We start from the raw sequence: 18,068 nt of genomic DNA, 5'->3' as shown, positions 1-18,068 counted from the left end.
GTCTGATGGGAGAATTCAGAAACACTGTCAATTTTTTGGAGCTCAAGGAACTAGGACTCAAAGGAAGGAAGTACACTTGGTCCAATGACACTACGCAAACCAGAATTGACCGTGCTTTTTGCACAATTGAGTGGGATCTCATGTTACCAGCCTCTATGCTACATGCTCTTTCGTCAACAGTGTCTGATCACAGTCCCTTACTGCTAGTGGGGGCATCAGTTGTGTGCAATTATAGGGGATTTCGGTTTGAATCCTTCTGGTCGAAAGTTCCAGGATATCATGATGTCGTACAGCAAGCTTGGGGGCAGGAAGTCAATGTCTTCAACCCCTTTCTAAGGCTGCATATCAAATTTTCCAGAACTGCAAAGGCATTACGGCAATGGGCAAAAAAGTCTCTGGGAAACAACAAACTTCTGTTCTGCGCAGCAAGACAGTTAATTGTCATCTTAGATGTTGTGCAGGAGCACAGGCAGTTGAACACAGTTGAAATTCAGTTGCGAAGAGATCTGAAAGCACGGTTTCTGGGGATGGCAGCAGTGGAAAAGCTTCGGGCAAGGCAACAATCACGTTTGGTCAGCATCAGAGCAAGTAAGGCAAACAGTAAGCTGTTTTATTTGCAAGCAAATGGAAGACGACGAAAAAAATTCATCAAACATCTTCAGACGGCAGAAGGAATTATGCACACGCATGATAAAAAAGAAAACTGCGTTTTTCAGCACTTTAGTAACAGATTGGGGATGCAGCAGAATAGAGAAGTTTCAGTGGATTGGGATGTGATCCAACTACCTAGCAGAGAGCTGCAGCAACTTGAGGAAGAATTTACAGAGGAGGAGGTTAGGGCAGTTGTGCAAGAATTGGCCTCAGAAAAGGCTCCTGGCCCGGACGGTTTCATTGGTCTGTTCTACAAAACGTGTTGGGAAACTATTAAAGGAGATGTGCTAGCTGCTATCAACTACTATGCCAGACATGACCAGCATTTCAATTTGCTAGACACTGCTCATATTGTTCTTCTACCAAAGAACGATGATGCCAGCATGGTTGGAGACTATAGACCCATTATCTTATCTCACAGCATCACAAAGCTAATTTCTAAAATTTTAGCTGGCAGACTGTCTGCTGAGTTGGACAGCTTGGTGTCTAGAGCACAGAGTGCCTTCATTAAAAAAAAGGAGTATCCACGACAACTTCTTGTACACGCAAAACCTGATAAGGGAGTTACACAGAGCAGGGAAGCCAACTTTGTTTCTTAAACTAAGACATTGCAAAGGCGTTCGACACTGTCAGGTGGGACTACTTACAAGAGGTGTTGCAGCAGATGGGTTATGGGGCTAGGTGGAGAGCATAGGTGCCAATTCTGTTGGGGAAATCATCATCAACAGTGCTTCTTAATGGGGTGAGAGGGAAATGGTTCAAACACAAGTTGGGCCTGCGACAAGGAGATCCTTTATCTCCTATACCTTTTATTTTAGCCATGGAACCAATGCATCTGATGTTGAACAAAGCTACTGAGCAAGGCATGCTGACACCTATTTGCAATAGACATGCAAAAATTAGAATAAGTTTGTTTGCAGATGCTGCTGCAATTTTTCTAAATCCGGTGGGGGGAGAAGTGCAAGTGGCAAAGAACATTTTGGCAGCTTTTGGAAGAGCTTCTGGCTTAGTCACCAACACTGAAAAAAGTGCAGTTTATCCTATACGCTGTGAGGGGCTTGATCTGCAGCATATAATGGAGGCGTTTCAGTGCCCTGTTGGCTCCTTCCCTTGCAAATATTTGGGGTTACCACTACATGCAAGGGCAATCAGAAGGGTCGATATACAGCCTTTGATAGATAAGATGGGGGGGAAATTGGCTGCATGGAAAGGAAGGTTGCTGAATAAGGCTGGGAGGTTACGATTAGTTAACTCGGTGCTTTCCTCTCTACCTACTTATTTCTTGAAAGTTTTCAAGTTGCCAAAATGGGCAGCGAAAAAAATGGATAAGCTCAGAAGAAGTTTCCTCTGGAAAGGTGTGGCAGAGGTAAATGGTGGACACTGTCTAGTGAAGTGGGGTAAAACTATGAGACCAAAAAAGTTTGGAGGACTGGGTATCCTTGATCTTGATTTGTTTAGTAGGGCTCTGCGGTTACGATGGCTTTGGTACCAATGGACAACTCCAGAACGCCATTGGGTAGGGACTGAACCACCGGTTGATGCAATTGACAGGCAGTTGTTTCAAGTACGGTGGTCACGCTTGGCAATGGTGAGAAGGCTAGTTTCTGGCAATCAACTTGGATGAATGGGCAGGCACCTATGGATCGTTTTCCAGAGCTGTTCAGGTTGGCATGGAGGAAAAACAAATGGTGAAGGAGGAACTTCAAAATCAGAATTGAACTAGAGGATTATGGAGAATGCAATCAGTTAGTGAGATGTCCAGCTTTGTGGAACTTTGGGATTTGGTGCAAGAAGTACAACTGAATGATGAGCAAGATAGTATCTGTTGGCGATGGACGACAGATGGGGTTTACACAGCGAAATCAGCTTACAATGCACAGTTTCTTGGCTCTTACAGATTGTTCCGAGGAGAACATATTTGGCAGGCAGAGGCAGAAGGGAAGCACAAATTCTTTGCATGGCTCTTGATTCAGTGTAAGATACTCACTGCAGACAAGATGATAGCTAGACACTGGCCCTGCAACCCAATCTGCCCCCTGTGCAATCAAGAACCCGAGACAACTGCACATTTGATACTTCACTGCACTTTTGCTAGACAAGTATGGGACAAGATGGAGAACTGGACGCAGCAGTTGGTTCAGGCACCAGGACAAGGACTAGAAGTGATGAATTGGTGGGAGAAAGGTTTAGCTAATCTACCTAAGAAAAAATGTCGACTCAAGGCAGCTCTGATGATATATTGTGCGTGGAATATTTGGAAGGCGAGAAACAAGCGTGTTTTTGACAACAAGATCTTGTCACCTGTGGAGGTTTTCCAGGAGAGCAAAGCCGAGGCGCATTGCAGGACTTTGGCCTGCGGAAGACCTGAGTTATCGTTGTTTAATGTTTAATCTACTTTCTAGAGTGCTTGAGATCTTTTTATTTATGTAAATCAAGTCTGTAAAAACTCGGAACTTTGCTTCTCTCCTTCTTAAATGACACTGCGGTGCTCCCGCAAGCTTTTCAAAAATAAAACAAAATATTAGTGCTTTCAGAGAGATGTCGACCGCTGTATGGCTGACACATCCCCCTGACTTTGTAACACGCCTAGCGCGTGATGACTGACTGTAACCCTTTCTTTGAGTTAGTGAATCTCCATTTCGGTTCACCAAAAAAAAAAAGAACCGTTCAAGTTTGTAAATTTTCTTTTTGCCTTTAAATGCACTTAAATTAATCGGGCCACAATGAACTTTACACGCAATCAACTATTGTCCACTATAGACCCAAAGATCTGAATCTTGTCAAGTTTGATGATTTCAGCGTTGCATCATGGAACTGATAAAAATGCTGGCGGCCTGCAAATTGATAAAGTCAGCCAGCATTCTTTACTTTTTTTCAGAAAATCACTGTAACGGTCTGCAATCGATGAACGCGGAAACACAGAAGAAAAGAACGCCGTAACACAGAGAGAACCACACGAGAGGAGCTATGTAGCTTTCATCTCTCTAATTTGTCACGTAACCATGTACTAAGCAAAAGTATAATGTAGATTTCTTGTAGCTAGCAGACTTGTCATTGTTGGATACGTCGTTACGCTTTTGATTACGGCCACAATTGCTCTGCTTGTGATGCGTGCAACCTGCTGGTAACATCGCAAGCAGAGGGTGCCGCCGCCCGTAGCCCGGACGCCCGGTAGCCGCGGCATTGCTCGCGTGCAGGTGCAGCGTTCGCAGCTGTGCCGCCCGTTCATGCGCAAGTAGCCCATGCCGCCCGCACCGCACGACGCCACGGCCCACGGAGCAAACGAGACGCGAGGCCAGGCCGGGGAGGCCGCCGGAAGCGCAGCGCAGTACGGGCCGGCGGCCGAGCGGCAACTTTTATTTAACGAAGGGGAAGCGGGCGCCATGAGCCGCCCGCCGCCGGACCGGCGGCGGCGGCGGAGGAGAACGGCCGGCGGCGCATGTGGACCAGTAAGAAGTCGGTAACGGGTACGACCGTACGAATGCTGATTGCACGTGCGAAGGAGAGGATCATCATGTGTGCACGCGCGTTTGCCAACTTGACAATATTTTTCTTGAACTCCCAACTTGACACGTACAGTAGTATATGGTATGTCTATTACATTACACACACACAGCATGGTATATTTCAAAGTTGCGATCGTGGGCGGGGAGATCACGTTGCCTCCTCCAAATCTCCCAAGACACGTACGTACTATACGATGACAACACTAAACAATGGATCGGGGTATCTGACGAACAACAATGCTTCAATCAGGGACGATTAATTCGCTTGCACCATGCGGCTGCGGTTTCAGGGGAACTGGACGGAGGATGGGTAGTCGGTCATGGGCTTCCAGTCCGCCGGGATGACGTTGTCGGCCACCAGCGTCTTGCCGGAGTCGCTGCGGATGCGCAGCGAGAAGGGCGCCCGCAGCGGGCGGCTGGTGTCCAGCCGCCACACGGCGCCCCACGACACGCGCATCGGCGTCCACGCCCCCGTCGGCCGCCCCGTGGCGCCGTCGGTCTCCATGAGGTCGACCTGCACCACGGCGCCGTCCTTGCCGGCGTACTGCACCAGCACGGCGAAGTAGTTGGGGTTGGACCCCACCTGGACGCGGAAGTTGACGGTCAGGCCCTTGTAGTTGCAGGGCACCCGCCGGAACTGGATGTCCAGGATGCCGGCGTGCCGGAGCTTGTCGTTGAGCCCCGTCTTGGCCATGGCGCCGAACGCTGTGCCGCTGAGGTCGAAGTGGTACTTGGACACCGGGTAGTAGTTCATGTCCGTTATGATCACGCGCTTCGCCCGGCCGGAGCACGCGTCGTGGGTGCTGTTCAGGCACCGTATCTGGGGTTCAAAATCGGACATCAGGGCGTGAGAAGACGTGCCTGCCGCACCCGGTGCTTTGACCTATCTACACACAGTAGTACCTGGTAGCACGCGCCGCAGCCCTTGCCGTCCTTGAACAGGGGCTCGTTCCCGCACGACGTCATGGACATGTAGGGGTACTGGTTGGTGTGCTTGAACCCGCACGCGCCGCCTGCAGACAGGACACGTCAGACACTCGCACATTGACATTGGGACGGCGGAAAAACGACAGGTGCGCGGCCGGGCACGCTTTGCTCGTGCATACCGTTGTCGTCGGGGCCGGCACCGTTGGGCGCGCCGTACCAGGTGGCCTTGGCGGGGAGCCAGCCGCCGCCGGGCTTCGCGGCCTCGGCGTACGAGGCAAGCACGGCGAACAGCGCGACGGCGAGTGCCGCAGCAGCCACCTTGGATGAGGAGACGATCACGGCGGCTGGCATCATCTCAGCTCGATCGTATTACCAGCTCAGGGATTAGCAGTGCTCGTATGTTGTGCCTGCGTTCGGTTGATGGATCGGAGATGGACGACATCGCCGGTGCATTTATAGGCGGAGGGGGCGAAAGCCGGGGGCTGGGCGAATCAGCATCAAGATCGTCAGTCGCCGGCGGCCTCGTCGAGCAAGACGGGGACGTGCCGTGTGGGAGGTGCAAGGTCACATGGCCACCGGGCGAAATGGAGTGCGCGGCTCGCGACCCCGCCGCTACAAAATGCGATCAGATCGTGGCGGTTATGTGGCTTGCTACGGACGTGTAGTACGCTCGGACCGTACACCCATGACGGTCTGCCGATGATTGGCAGAGCAGGAATCTATCTCAGGGCTACATGCATCTTGCGGTGCTGAGTCCGGAGCGTTTCTTTATTATTATCTAATAAAGGAAGTACGATTGTATACTTAGCAGTGTTGTTTCTCTCGGAAAAAGGGACAAATTTGTATTGTTGCATCTGAATTCGACACTTCTCTGATATACCCCATTCTTGCGAAGCCTAGGAAAAGGGAAAAATCGGACAGAAGCAAGTGAAAACCGGACGGCCGGCAGGTCGATGCCACGACCTGGACGTTATCCACCCGACCTTTGGGTCATGGGAAGCAACCACCATAGCCGTATTATTGTTCCTTTACGGTTGTGCTGGCCACACAAACCATGGCGGTAGTTACGTGCAACGAACTTACGGAGACGTCGTGTGAACCGAGGGGACGCCGTGAAACTGCATGTCATGCGGACGCGGAAAACAAGACTGCGCGCCAGGCTTCTCGTCGACGTCTTGTACATCTGACCCTGACCATCTTAAGCTAGTGGCCACTAAGAATGCGCAGTGGTGTTTTTGTCTTGAAAAAAAAAAGAATGCGCAGTGGTTTACCGGCCAAAATAAAAGAATGCGCAATGCAATAATGGTGGCTACAGTATGTATACAGCAAAATAATTGCATGTAGTACCATTTCTTCAGCCTCTTCAAATTCTTGGATTGGAAATGTTCCAGGTGACTTGCAAATCGGGTCCTGCTAAAACGATCCCCACACGATCCTACACCGTGGCAAGAAACTGTTCCGCTTATGATGTCGCGTGCAGCCTGGTAGCTAGCGTCGCGGCGCGGAGGAGGATCACCGTTGTCCGCAGGCGCGGCGCGGCGGCGGCGGCTGGCGTAACGCAGCAAGCGTGCGGCCCGTGCCGCCGTGCGTGCGCGCGCCCGCAAGCGAAACGCCCCCCAAGTCACCCGGCCGCACGCGACCGCGAGGCCGGGGCACGGGGCACGGGGACCCGGCTGCAGACGCAGCCAAAAGATGTGGCCGGCCGGCCTGCCGCGCGCGCGCCAGTCAACGTAAAGGTGGGAGGGTGGCTGGGCGCAACCGTGCAGTGCGTACCCAAAGTCAATCCAATGACGAGGCAATAGCCTCGTGATTACGCAAACGTCACATGCCATGGCCTCCTTGAATCCTTTCTCACCATGCACTTCGTTGCAGCCCAGCTTATCTTAGTACAAGAACCGCGGTACGACCCTATCGCATACTGCAAGTCAAATGGCTTCAGGGACTCCTGGAAGGAATGCAAGGAAACAACCAAGAGCATCTGCCTTCAAGGCAATACGGAGTTGAAGTTAGTGTAAGCACAGCACCAATTTTGAGCTAGCAGCTCAAGCACATGCGCTTAATTTTACTGCACGGGCATAGGTTCATGGGTTCACCACGCACTTTTTATATACAAACATATAAGTGGATTCTGAAATTACGAATTGAACTGCCACTAAATTGAGCGTCGCATCCCAAGTTATTCCCAAGCAGGACAGGGCATGCCGTGCTCCACTCCAAGACACACCAGAACCAGACTGCATAGACGGTATGCTGATTTTGACCACACCCTCTCCACTTCCGTCGCATCATTGTCTGCTGGGAGCCGGGGTGCAAGTTTCACTTGTTCTGGGTGGGAAGAAAACTAAAGTCGCTGACCTAGAATGCATCCCCAGCTGGGTTTTCAATCTGCCAGCGTTGTACTTGTAAGGCTCTTCGGTGTTGCCTTCTGAGATACAATCGCCGCCAACTCTCGAGATGTATAGATGCTTGCTTACTTCATCAATCATCGTGTTCTGGGAACTGGGAACACGCCCATAAATCACAAATGGGAGGCATCACAGGCTTCTATACTGCCCAGCATGCAATTCCTCCAGAAAAGGAGCTCTGCTGTCCTGGTACCAATAAGACAGACCCTGCACCTGCAAACAAAACAGGGCTAACATGGAGTGGAACCAGAACATGCAAACAAAATCCAGGTGAATGCCTACATAGGGACTAGGGAGTGGGAGCTCACCTACACAGAGCGTGTGACCCAACCAAAGGGTCAATGCATGCACCAGTCGCTTGCACCTGAAGAGCACAAACGCTAAATGTGCAGATGATTACCCATCCATCACAGCCAGCTGCTTCAAACCAGAGAGAGTATGCAGTTACGAACACGGTTGTAGTCTCTGTTGAGGGAGCAACTAATATATTGGTGCATGGGCACAGTATAATATAGATGCAACTATAAACTGACTGGTGTCTGTCCATGAAACTAGATTTACAGAAATATTAGTAACAAGCCAACTTACAAAGAATTAAAACGGCAATCAAGAAAGCAAGGCAAGCTTGTAGCATTGCATGGATGTACATTACAGTCAGGCTGAACTTAATGCGCTAGTCACTATATGATAGCAGTTTCATAATTGTAATGTAACTATGTACATTAGCACGTGAAATGGAATATCATTATAACGGTGCAAGGATCTGGTTGAGAAAATGAATTTTTAACCACAGGTTCTGATACTTCATTGTCAGAATCTCTGGGCGCATGACATGCGAGCCCAACAGAAAAATTAGCATCACTGTCAGCTAAGTCATCACTGAATAACTTTTCTGAATAAAGAGGTATGTGCATCTTCCAGTGTCCTGACAGGAAAGCAGGCATGATTGAATGTGTGTTGAATGTCAAATTCAATTGCACGTCTGTGTAACATACGTACCTTGATGCATCCTTGGCCAACAAAAGTTTCTGATTTTGCCAGCTTATATGGCTTAACAAAGCTACTTCGAGATAAGAAGCTCTATGTTTCCTAAGGATTCACATGAATCAGATTGCAACAAATAGGTAATTAGTCATTCAATTCATAGACACGGAAAATTGCGCCCACAACTGAACCACAGTGAACCAAAGAACAACTTTCACCCTTCAAATACTGAACTAATAAAAACTTTACCAGCAGATGTATTTCTAGGATCAATAGTAAAAACTGTAGGCATAATGTTGTCGAAACCAACATCTCATTCAAGTTCTTGTTTCTTCCGAGTGCTAAGAATGCATTCATAACACATATCAGCAGACCGCAACAAATAAGCAATCCAGAATGATTTAGCATAGTAGTTCCTCTCTTTTTTTAAGAGAACTACTTTAGTTCCTCTTCGTTTTTTGAGGAAAGGAGTTTGCTGTGTCATGCACATATCTGCAGGTTTACATGAAACTGTGCCAGATGTTACCTTTAGGTGAACATCTAAAGAAAGCTTTGCAATTAGATCATGCACATTTCTCTTTTCATGTTCCAGGGTCAAGGCAGGATTCTAATATTCCGAAGAATGTAAACAAGCTTGAATCTGCAGAACCATGAGGAACCAAAACAAAGTACTTCTAATTCACTTACGAAAGGATGAATTTTCGTATCTTAAATAAATAAAAACCACATTTCCGATCTGCAAAACTTTCTACAAATTCAATACAGACTATTCCAGTTTCTGGAAATTGAACCCAAAAAGGTCTGATATATCCTTCAGTTTGCAAACTGGATCTGTTTGTTCTGTCTAACCACTCTGAAATTTCAATCTGCAAATAAGTAGAATTTCAGTAAGGACAAAAAAAATAATAACATGCTTGCATATTTCAACAACAGTGCAGCATGCCTATATTGAGCATATTAAACATGAGTACGATTAGAAATGAAACAAGAATAAAGTAGGGGTAACGAAGCCTTGCATGCTCTCAGCTGCTTGTTCTTGCTGCCTGGCCTCTAAAGGAATACAAGGGCATCTCTATCGAGCCTTTTCACATTCACAGGTGAATAGATTCATATAGACCAGCATAATTACTTGTATGCAATAGCTAAAAACCACGTCAATATTGAAAGTTCTAGAAGATCAGATGATAGCAACGGAAAACCCTCAGATCTACTGCTATAAGCAATCTTTCACAGTACAAAGGTGCAGAGTGATCATAATAATAAACAGCCAAAATCATCGATTCCCCCAAGGTTAACACATATCAGTGCAACGATATACATATCATACAACTTCGGAGTTGCAACAATAAAGCCCAAAAGCAACAACCTTGTCAGTAACAAAATAATATATATAACTAAGAAAATTACAATATACCAGCTTACTCTCCCTAATGTCCCCTGACAGCACTGCCATGCATTTGTGTATAACTTTGGAACAAAAAAATTGAAAGGTAATCCTGCCTTGAAAGATCCAGCTGCAGCTCAACTAACTTGATTGTATGGGAGAATGTGTAATACCCTATTGATCAGCGCTTTGGTCAGATTGCGCTGGAGTATCCAATTTGTTTTCTTCACCAGTTGTGCTTTCAACCTCATTATCAGGAAAAATTTCTGATTGTAGTGAGGGTGCAATCTTGTTAACTTGCAGCCATGTTGCTTCCCACAAACTGTTTTCACCGGTGCTTGTCTTTGACAGGACCCCACTCGCTTTCATCACCATCAGTATGTTCTTGAGTAGCTCTGGGATAGCCTCTTGTAACTTCTCAGTCCTCCTCCCTCTCACTTTGACTTTCATGAACTTCTCTATCATGTCAAGGACTTCCAACCACAGCTTACCAAAACTGCCCTGCGCTGAGAGGTCTTTAAGTGACTGCAAAAACACCTTGCATAACAGTTTTACAGCATGCAAGAGAGACACTTCCATGTTTCTAAAATCCTTTGGTGAGTAACTCTGAGCAATCTCCAACAATTCATCAAGCAACTGGAAAACAATATCAAATGCCATCAACCATGTTGAAGATGAAACTAATATTCCATCAACTACTAAGCATCTGTGCAACGATAACAACGCATGGTTCCTCACTTCTTCCCTTTGATCCGTGCACACCTTTCGTAGAGCCTGCACTAGCCGCAGCCACATCTCTGCAATTCCTTCCAATATCCTGTCTGCGTCTCCACCAGCTTCTCTAACCTCTCGTGACCACCGCGTAAGGCAGTTCACAGAATCTGCCATTAGGTTTAAAGCATGGATAGATCTTTCAGCAGACCCGAGCCGAGATTCTGCAAACTGCCTCGAGGCCTCCACTGAGAGGATGAAGTTGGCAGGTGACAGATGTGCTCCCTCGGACATGATAAAAACCAGAGCTTCAAACCCTGCATCAGAAGCGTCAGGATGGCGCGCAGTGATGCAGAGCAAGGAAATAATAGTTCTCCAGCCCATCTGGGATTTAATATGGGTCGCATTCGCCTTGACAAGACGTGTTACTTCCAAGGTAATGTTCTCACAGTAGGCATCAGCTACACGGGCATCAAGTTTCAAAATCAGCTGCAATGACCTTAGTAAATCATCTACCAGGTTCGCCTTATAAGGAAGCAACCTCTGACAGATGTGCAAGAGACCAAAAACAGCCTTCTCTACTAGATTGCAGGGCATCACTGTGGACTGGACGATATGGGTTATGTGCTCATAAACATCCTGCCACAAAAGAACAATCCTGTCTCTGTTGTTTAATGTGACAGTAATTAGAAGCTCTAAGCAGAAGACAGATACGCCTTCATCATCAAGTGTGCTGGTGATCTTCTGAGGTCGGCCTGCTGCCTGAATGAGGGCTCTTGCCAGATTTGACAGCGAATCAGCTTGCAAGAATTTGCTCTCAGTGAAGATGGTACCTATTTGGCACTTCTTCACAGTCTCTGAAGCATTCCTCTGTGCAGCTAGTTGCTCCTCAGTTGGCTGGGACATTGGTTCTTCAGCATCTAAGTACAGTAGTTGGCTGAACCTCCCCATCAGTCCATAACTTTTCCGAGGAGTGCTAATGGGCAAAACTTGAGGAGGAGCAGATGAAGAAGCAAGCTTGCTGGGCAACGAATCTGAAGTGGATTCCTGATCATCAGATGTATCACCAGTGAGGCGACCAGGAAGAAGGCCTATCCTATGCAATCTTAAAATGCAATCTACTATGTTCCTCCACCCACTGCGTACATGATCACCATAAGTAGTTGCTATAGTGAAAACAGCCTCTGTTGCCATTCTAGCCTTGGTATCCTCCCCAAAAGCTGTTAAAGGATCGTCAATGTAGGAACTGCTCATCAAAGTGGTGAACTTGCACAGTGCCACAACAAGATCATTCAGCACATCATCATGATGATAGAATGCAGCCAGTTTCGCCACCGACAGAAAACCATCAATGCATCCTGTAAGAACTTCCTCATGCTCAACATTGTCAAAGACCACAGAAATAGCAGCAACTGTCGGTCCAGCCATGACAGAGAACATTTCATGATCAAGAAAAGGGTAGGAATCACAGGCAATATACATTGATGTTCTCCTAGACCTCCACATCAGATCAACCCAACGACTGAAAGACATCTCAGAACAACCAGCTCCTTGCTCAGGAATGGTTCTGATTTCATTACGGCAAATAGAATAATAAAGCTCCGACAAGAACTCCCTTGGAAGATCATTTCCTCCATTTATGCGGCGATTGTTTCTAATAAAGTCTTCCTCTGTCATTTTCTTCTTAACCCTCACATTATGTTGATCGGTATTGAGCATGATTACAGAATATGATAGCACAAGAGCTGCATCTCTGTTGACAAACATTTGGGGTGACTGTTCATAATATCGCTCAGAAAAGGCCTCAAGAATTCTCTGTATTTTCTGCGACTCACCAGGCAGCCGGAAAGTTTCCAAGAATAGCCTTAGGGCAGCATCCAAATTCATCTCCTTGAAGTCAAAGGTTCTAGCAAATTCATGAAGAACCCTAATAGAGAACTCATCGTGATTACCCAGGTAGTCCCCAAGAAGATTCTTGTCCAACCCAGGCGTGTACCGGAAGAATAGAGCAACATTGTGTGGATCAAGTTTTCTGGGCAAAAGATGAACACCTTGCAGGTACTCAAAACCCTTCTTTTTATCCCTATTGAAATGTTCAACACCAACCATAAGCTTTCTCTTGATGCTTTTTTGCTGGTGAACAAATTTAACCCACTGATCAGGATCATTACTGCTCTCACACTTCAACTGCCAGAAAGGAAAATATTCACTTATTTCTGGCACTGTTTGCTCATGATGTTGAGGTGCACCATCACTCCGCTCGGCCATTGCCCGAATGACAGCAACCAAACCATCCAAAGCAAGCACATTTAAGGCCGACAAAGGACTGTTCACAGGAAATGCACTCTTAGACAGAAGGTTAGCTAGCTCTTCAAAAATATTTGAGCACTGCAAATCACAATCCATGTTCGCATACATCTCAGCCATAAACTCTTTTTGCCGGCAAAAATCCACTAGAGCCTCCAGGGCAACTTCTTGCTGCTGATAACTTGCACCATATCTACTCTGTGCTAATCTTAGGATCACACATGAGAAGAAAGCCTCTATTTGCAGCTTAAGTTCATGGCGCAGATGGTAAAAGAGAGTGAAAACAATGCTGCACACTGTCGACAGGATCAAGGGGCTCATTGACAAGCCAAAATGCATCAGATTGCGGAACAATTCATCCTGTACAAAATCCATCAGCTTTTTATGTCTGTGTATAGAGGAAGCCGACAACTCAATAGCTGAATTAATCAACCCCAGAGCAAAGAGTGGTACATCCTCATCAAAGTCAATTGGATTCATCTTTGGGTTCACATCAATGTCTTCTGCTATGTTCAAGAGGGAGCACAAGAATTGCAATATCTCCACCATACAAGGAACTCCCAATGGCTCCATCATGGCTTTGTCTTGCACAACTCCAGATCCATCCCCCACCTCATCACCAGAGCTGTTCAAACACACAAAATCACTCTTCCCATTCTCCGTCTCCTCAGCACCCAAACCTTGGTTATTGCAACCACTTGCCTGCGGAGGAAATGCTAACAGTACATTATTACACTTCATGTGGTATAGGAACATATGAGCCTTCCAAGTTTCTACTAACAAAGCTTGTTTCCAACTAACATGACGCATATCTTACAGTTACAGGTGATTGGCAAAGGCAAGAGTGGATCTTAGTGTCAGTCTGACAGACTTTCAGTATGTGCAAAGTGGTAATATTGCTAGGATGAAAACAATTAGTTAAACTATTAAGATAAAATAATCCTAGAATCATTTCACTTGTTTATACATCCGAGTTAGGACCAGTGCACATAAGCATAGTAAGTAAAGTTGTTAGGTGGAGGGAGGAATGGTATTGCAACATTTTCCATGCTCATGAGCATAGCAAACATAGTAATGACAATAACAATGCTCGAATCATACCTGCTCGTCGGAAAACACGGTGGTATCAATGTCCTGCAGACGGGCGAAGACAGAACGGATAACCTCCTGCATTGTCTGGCGGGAGACACGCTGCAGCAGCTCCCCCTTGGTCCCAGCCTGCTGCACGACGCGGAAGCAGGTACTGACGATCGCGCAGACGTGGCGGTTGGCCAGCGCCGGCGCCGCGCGGCCGCGCACGCAGGCGAGCAGCACCTGCAGGACTCGTGCCAGGACGGCCTCCTCGGACGCCGGGTCGGTGACCTCGAAGCGGCAGGCCGTGACGGCGTCGACGACGGCGCCCATGGCCTCGGCGACGCCGGGCGCGCCGGGCCCAACGAGGTCGAGGGTAAGGATCTTGTGCAGGGACGAGAGCGCAGCGCCCGTGATGGGCGCCCCGGTCTCGTCGGAGCGGACGACGTCAAGGAAGGGGCGGAGGTAGAGGAGCGGCTCTACGCCCGCCCAGCGGCCGTGGCCCCACGCGGCGGCGCGGCGGCGGAGGGCCTTGAGCCCCGCGACAAGCGGGTGGTCGAGGTGCTCGTCGTCGCCCGCGCCGCCGTCGCCGCCGCCGTAGCGGACGCCCGCCCAGCGGACGTTGCGGCGCATGACGGCGAGCACCGTGGCGACCTCGGAAGCCAGCACGCACGCCATCGCCAGGCGTGGCGCCTCGGGGCCCGATCCCACCCCCGCGTCGGCTTCGGCACCCGCGCCCGACGGCGACGCTGCCCTGAGCCCGCCCATGGATCCGAGCGAGCGCGCGGGGTCGGCCGGTCGGGGTGTAGCTACGACTGCGTGGGCATTTGGGAATTGGGATCTGAGAGGGAGCACGTTGAGATCTGGTCTGGTTTGGTGTACGGCGAGCCAAGGGCTGGATCTGGAAGAACTCCTACTCAGTCGTGTGGGCTGTTGTTGATCCCCCTCCCCCCCCCACACACACACAAAATTTTCTTTTCGATTAAAAATGGGGTTCTGGGTGGGTTTTGTTGTTTGGCTGAAGAACTTTTTCATCTTTTATGTTTCCTATCTTTCTGTAAATTGGACAAAAAACAAATCAGAGAGTGTTTATAACATAAGTTCATTTTTAACTTTTTTTCAATTCAGAAGATGCTCACATCATACACACAAATTCACCTCGTATGAACATTTGTACTAATATTGTAACGCTATGAGCACGTTTGAGAGATAGGAAGCACCTTGTTGTTGATGTGCACTTCTTCTGTCGCTAAATAAATAGTCAAATAAAATACGAGTAGTCATATTCCACTAATCAACTGAGTTATGAGTCTGGATTTAGATGGAATAGTGGCGAAACAGAATGACTTATCATTTTCATCTAAATTACATCAAGAGCTCTAGCATTCACTTAAATAAAAAGAGAACTAACATATGTGTCTCAGCGTTAGATGACATTTTTCTAGGTGGTTGTTTTGTTTGATCCTCTATTGGACTCTTGAGATTAACAACCTCACGTAGGTTTTTCTATTTCCTAACTTGAATTTGAGGGCTGCACGTTTGTCGCTCTACATTAGTGTTGTTTGAATCAATATTGTATTGATTACACACCTCATATGCTTCAAGCATTTAAAAAATGATGAATCTCACTATCGGCCATACGAACGCCGGCAGAGTAGAGGGCTTTGAAAGTAGTGTACTTCGCATAAGGGAATCACATGTGGGTGTGGTTAAGGCATTGTTAGGGTGGAGTGGCAAAATGAAATGAATAGAGAAAGAGGGACAATGTGAGCTCATGGCGAGGAACATGATCAAGTTAGTTGGAAGCAAAGAGTGCGTCGGGTGGAGAAGACTTGCTGCAGGAGGAGAAAGAGAGGTGGAAGTCGTTAGATCAAGTTTGATGGTCAAGATTTACCATATGAAAAAAATATATTGTTGAGTAGTTAGCAACTCCTATTTTTTCATGATAAACTAGTGGCAGCTATAGGACATGTGTGTTAATTTGTTGGGAAAAATTTCAATTTTCACCCTTAAACTAGCACAATAGTTCAATTTTCAACCCTCAACAAGAAATCGGATAACAACGATTGTCCAACTATTGACACAAGGCAAATTAAGCCCCTTGGCTAGTCTCAAAGGTGGTTTTTTATTTAAAAATAGAAAAAATATAGTTTGTTTTAAAATTTTGAAATAACCCAGTTATAGAAAATACGAAATGATACCAAAAGTTTTCTAAAAATTAACCTATCTAGTAGAGCTCTGTTTGGATCTTATTTATTACAAAAATAAAAAGCATAACTATAAACAAAAAATACTTAAAATAGAAATAAATTGGATCAAAATAATTGACAAGCAGAGTACCAATAGATAGGCTTCATTTTTAGAAATATATTTATATTGGTTCCGTATTTTTCTAATTTAAATTAATTTTTATAATTTTTAAGATTAAATATATTTTTTAATCTTCACATAATGAAAAACCACCTTTAAAACCTGCTAGGGGCCAAATTTGCCCAGTTTCAACTGTTGGATGGCAACTATTATTTGGTCTTTTAGTTGAAAGTTGAAAATTGGACTTTTGTGATAGTTAAAGGTTGTAAACTCGATTTTACCCTAATTTGTTTAATGTGGATTAGAACATAATTTGAGCCTCATAACATCTCCAGCTAATCTATTATTGTATTGCGCATAGTGTGAAATAGCTAGGAAAATTGTTAGATTACCATATTTTAAATTTTAGTTCATGAGCTCTGCTAATCATAGAATCTCTTAATCTTTGTTTATGATAAATTACTCTATCTAGCTAAATACAAGTTTGAATTGAATTGAGAGCTTTTCACCTATCTTTTCTCATGCTGATTTGGTTGATTTGCTTGAAGCGAGAAGTGATGATTTTCTAAGGCAGAAGAAAGAACTCTTTGTAGAATAAATGCTTCTTGAATATTGGTCATTTTATTTTTAAAATCCATAATTGACCATCAAATGATGTTGGGCTTCCAACCTGCTTTTGCTTTTCAAAAAATCCAAAAACCAACCAAAGGGAAAACTTTCTCCTAGGTGCTTTGAAAAAAGTCAGATTTTTCATGGTACAATTTTCACAGCAGCTCCCCCCTGCATTTTGTGACCGTGGGGGTAGTTTTTGCTCGAAATTGCCCACCATGCCACCGGTTATGAACATACCGTTTCGTTTCTTTTTTTCTCCCCCTCCCCTCCTCTCCCGTTGTTTTTCCTCGTGAAAAAAAACTCGCGCCGCTCTGCACGTGCGTGGCAGGTCTCGCGGCGGCGACGCTAGAGTTTGCGCCATCCCCGGAGCTGCGGCGCTTCGGCAACCCGTCTCCCGCCTGCGTCCGGCGACTCGCCCCCTGCTCCTGCGCATAGCAACCCATTTCCCTCCAGCGCCCGGCGACCCGCCACCTCCGGCCAGCGCCCGACAATCCATCTCCCTCCGACCAGCGCTCGCCTCCTTGCCTCCCTCTGACCAGCGCCCCTCTCTTAACGCCCCCACGCAGCTCCTCCCAAACCCCCCCCCCTGCGCAGGAACGCCGCCTCCTCTTCCAGCGCCAACAGCAGGTATGGTCTCCTTCTCCCTTCCATTTTTTTCTTTGCTTTACTTCATTGTTATCTCCATGTGTGAAAAAGGATTTGTTTTACTAGTTGTGATTAGTTCTCCATATCTGAAAAAATTAGATTGTCTCTCTCTAATTTCACATTGTGGTTTTGAACCTATTGCCTGTCCATTAAAGTAGTTGAACCAGTAATGTAGTAATGTAGTAAAAACTACGATACTATCCAGAGCTACTGAGAAAATGGACCAATTACCTATTATTTTACTAGAAAAGCTTCTGCCACTCTTTGGTGTTTATTGGGATACAGTTCTGTTTATTTGCATATAGAAGTGATGCATTCAAAAATAGTGTGATCATTGTTCAGATTATTTGGAATTGAGAATTATTTTTAGTGAGCAATGTGAATAAAATATTTTTTCCTTGCTTCAAGAATGGCTAATAAGGAGAGATAGTAGCTGCGAATAGGCCAATGGGTCTTCTCACTAGTGATGGTTGGCAAAATCTTAGAGCTAAATATGAAGAAAAAACTTCTCTGAAGTAGACAAATAAACAACTGAAGAACAAGTTGGACAATATG

At 46.4% G+C, this 18,068-nt stretch overlaps 2 protein-coding genes and 1 long non-coding RNA gene across 3 annotated transcripts; all 3 read right to left on the bottom strand.

The window, feature by feature from the left end:
* Positions 1 to 4,217: 4,217 nt before the first annotated feature.
* On the bottom strand, positions 4,218 to 5,488 carry LOC112874131 (expansin-B6-like). The gene is made up of 3 exons (XM_025937307.1): positions 5,264 to 5,488; positions 5,061 to 5,170; positions 4,218 to 4,977 (listed from the first exon to the last, which is right to left on the bottom strand). Exons 1-3 carry the CDS (start codon positions 5,436 to 5,438, stop codon positions 4,444 to 4,446), a joined length of 819 nt encoding a protein of 272 aa, XP_025793092.1. The 5' UTR covers positions 5,439 to 5,488; the 3' UTR covers positions 4,218 to 4,443.
* A 1,652-nt stretch (positions 5,489 to 7,140) lies between these two features.
* LOC112874134 lies at positions 7,141 to 8,591 on the bottom strand. Its single transcript, XR_003224899.1, has 3 exons — positions 8,489 to 8,591; positions 7,798 to 7,906; positions 7,141 to 7,702 (listed from the first exon to the last, which is right to left on the bottom strand). It is a non-coding gene; the product is annotated as an uncharacterized LOC112874134 (long non-coding RNA).
* A 1,130-nt stretch (positions 8,592 to 9,721) lies between these two features.
* LOC112874128 (ARF guanine-nucleotide exchange factor GNOM-like) lies at positions 9,722 to 14,852 on the bottom strand. The gene is made up of 2 exons (XM_025937304.1): positions 13,977 to 14,852; positions 9,722 to 13,577 (listed from the first exon to the last, which is right to left on the bottom strand). The coding sequence occupies exons 1-2, from the start codon at positions 14,712 to 14,714 to the stop codon at positions 10,032 to 10,034; spliced, it is 4,284 nt and encodes a 1,427-aa protein (XP_025793089.1). The 5' UTR covers positions 14,715 to 14,852; the 3' UTR covers positions 9,722 to 10,031.
* Between the last annotated feature and the right edge of the window lie 3,216 nt (positions 14,853 to 18,068).

Source organism: Panicum hallii, chromosome 9 (assembly GCF_002211085.1).
Source record: "Panicum hallii strain FIL2 chromosome 9, PHallii_v3.1, whole genome shotgun sequence".
NCBI lineage: Eukaryota > Viridiplantae > Streptophyta > Magnoliopsida > Poales > Poaceae > Panicum > Panicum hallii.
The sequence above is the reverse complement of the archived record's forward strand: the minus strand, read 5'-3'. Positions and strand labels throughout refer to the sequence as shown.

What these genes read in the sequence shown, in the direction of transcription:
- LOC112874128 (XM_025937304.1), bottom strand. Translation starts at nt 14,714, where the DNA reads ATGGGCGGGCTCAGGGCAGCGTCGCCGTCGGGCGCGGGTGCCGAAGCC. An exon ending in CCGTGTTTTCCGACGAGCAG is followed by an intron (nt 13,578 to 13,976) that starts GTATGATTCGAG and finishes TTTCCTCCGCAG; the next exon opens with GCAAGTGGTTGCAATAACCA.
- LOC112874131 (XM_025937307.1), bottom strand. Translation starts at nt 5,438, where the DNA reads ATGATGCCAGCCGCCGTGATCGTCTCCTCATCCAAGGTGGCTGCTGCG. An exon ending in TGCCGGCCCCGACGACAACG is followed by an intron (nt 5,171 to 5,263) that starts GTATGCACGAGC and finishes TCCTGTCTGCAG; the next exon opens with GCGGCGCGTGCGGGTTCAAG. An exon ending in GCTGCGGCGCGTGCTACCAG is followed by an intron (nt 4,978 to 5,060) that starts GTACTACTGTGT and finishes TTTGAACCCCAG; the next exon opens with ATACGGTGCCTGAACAGCAC.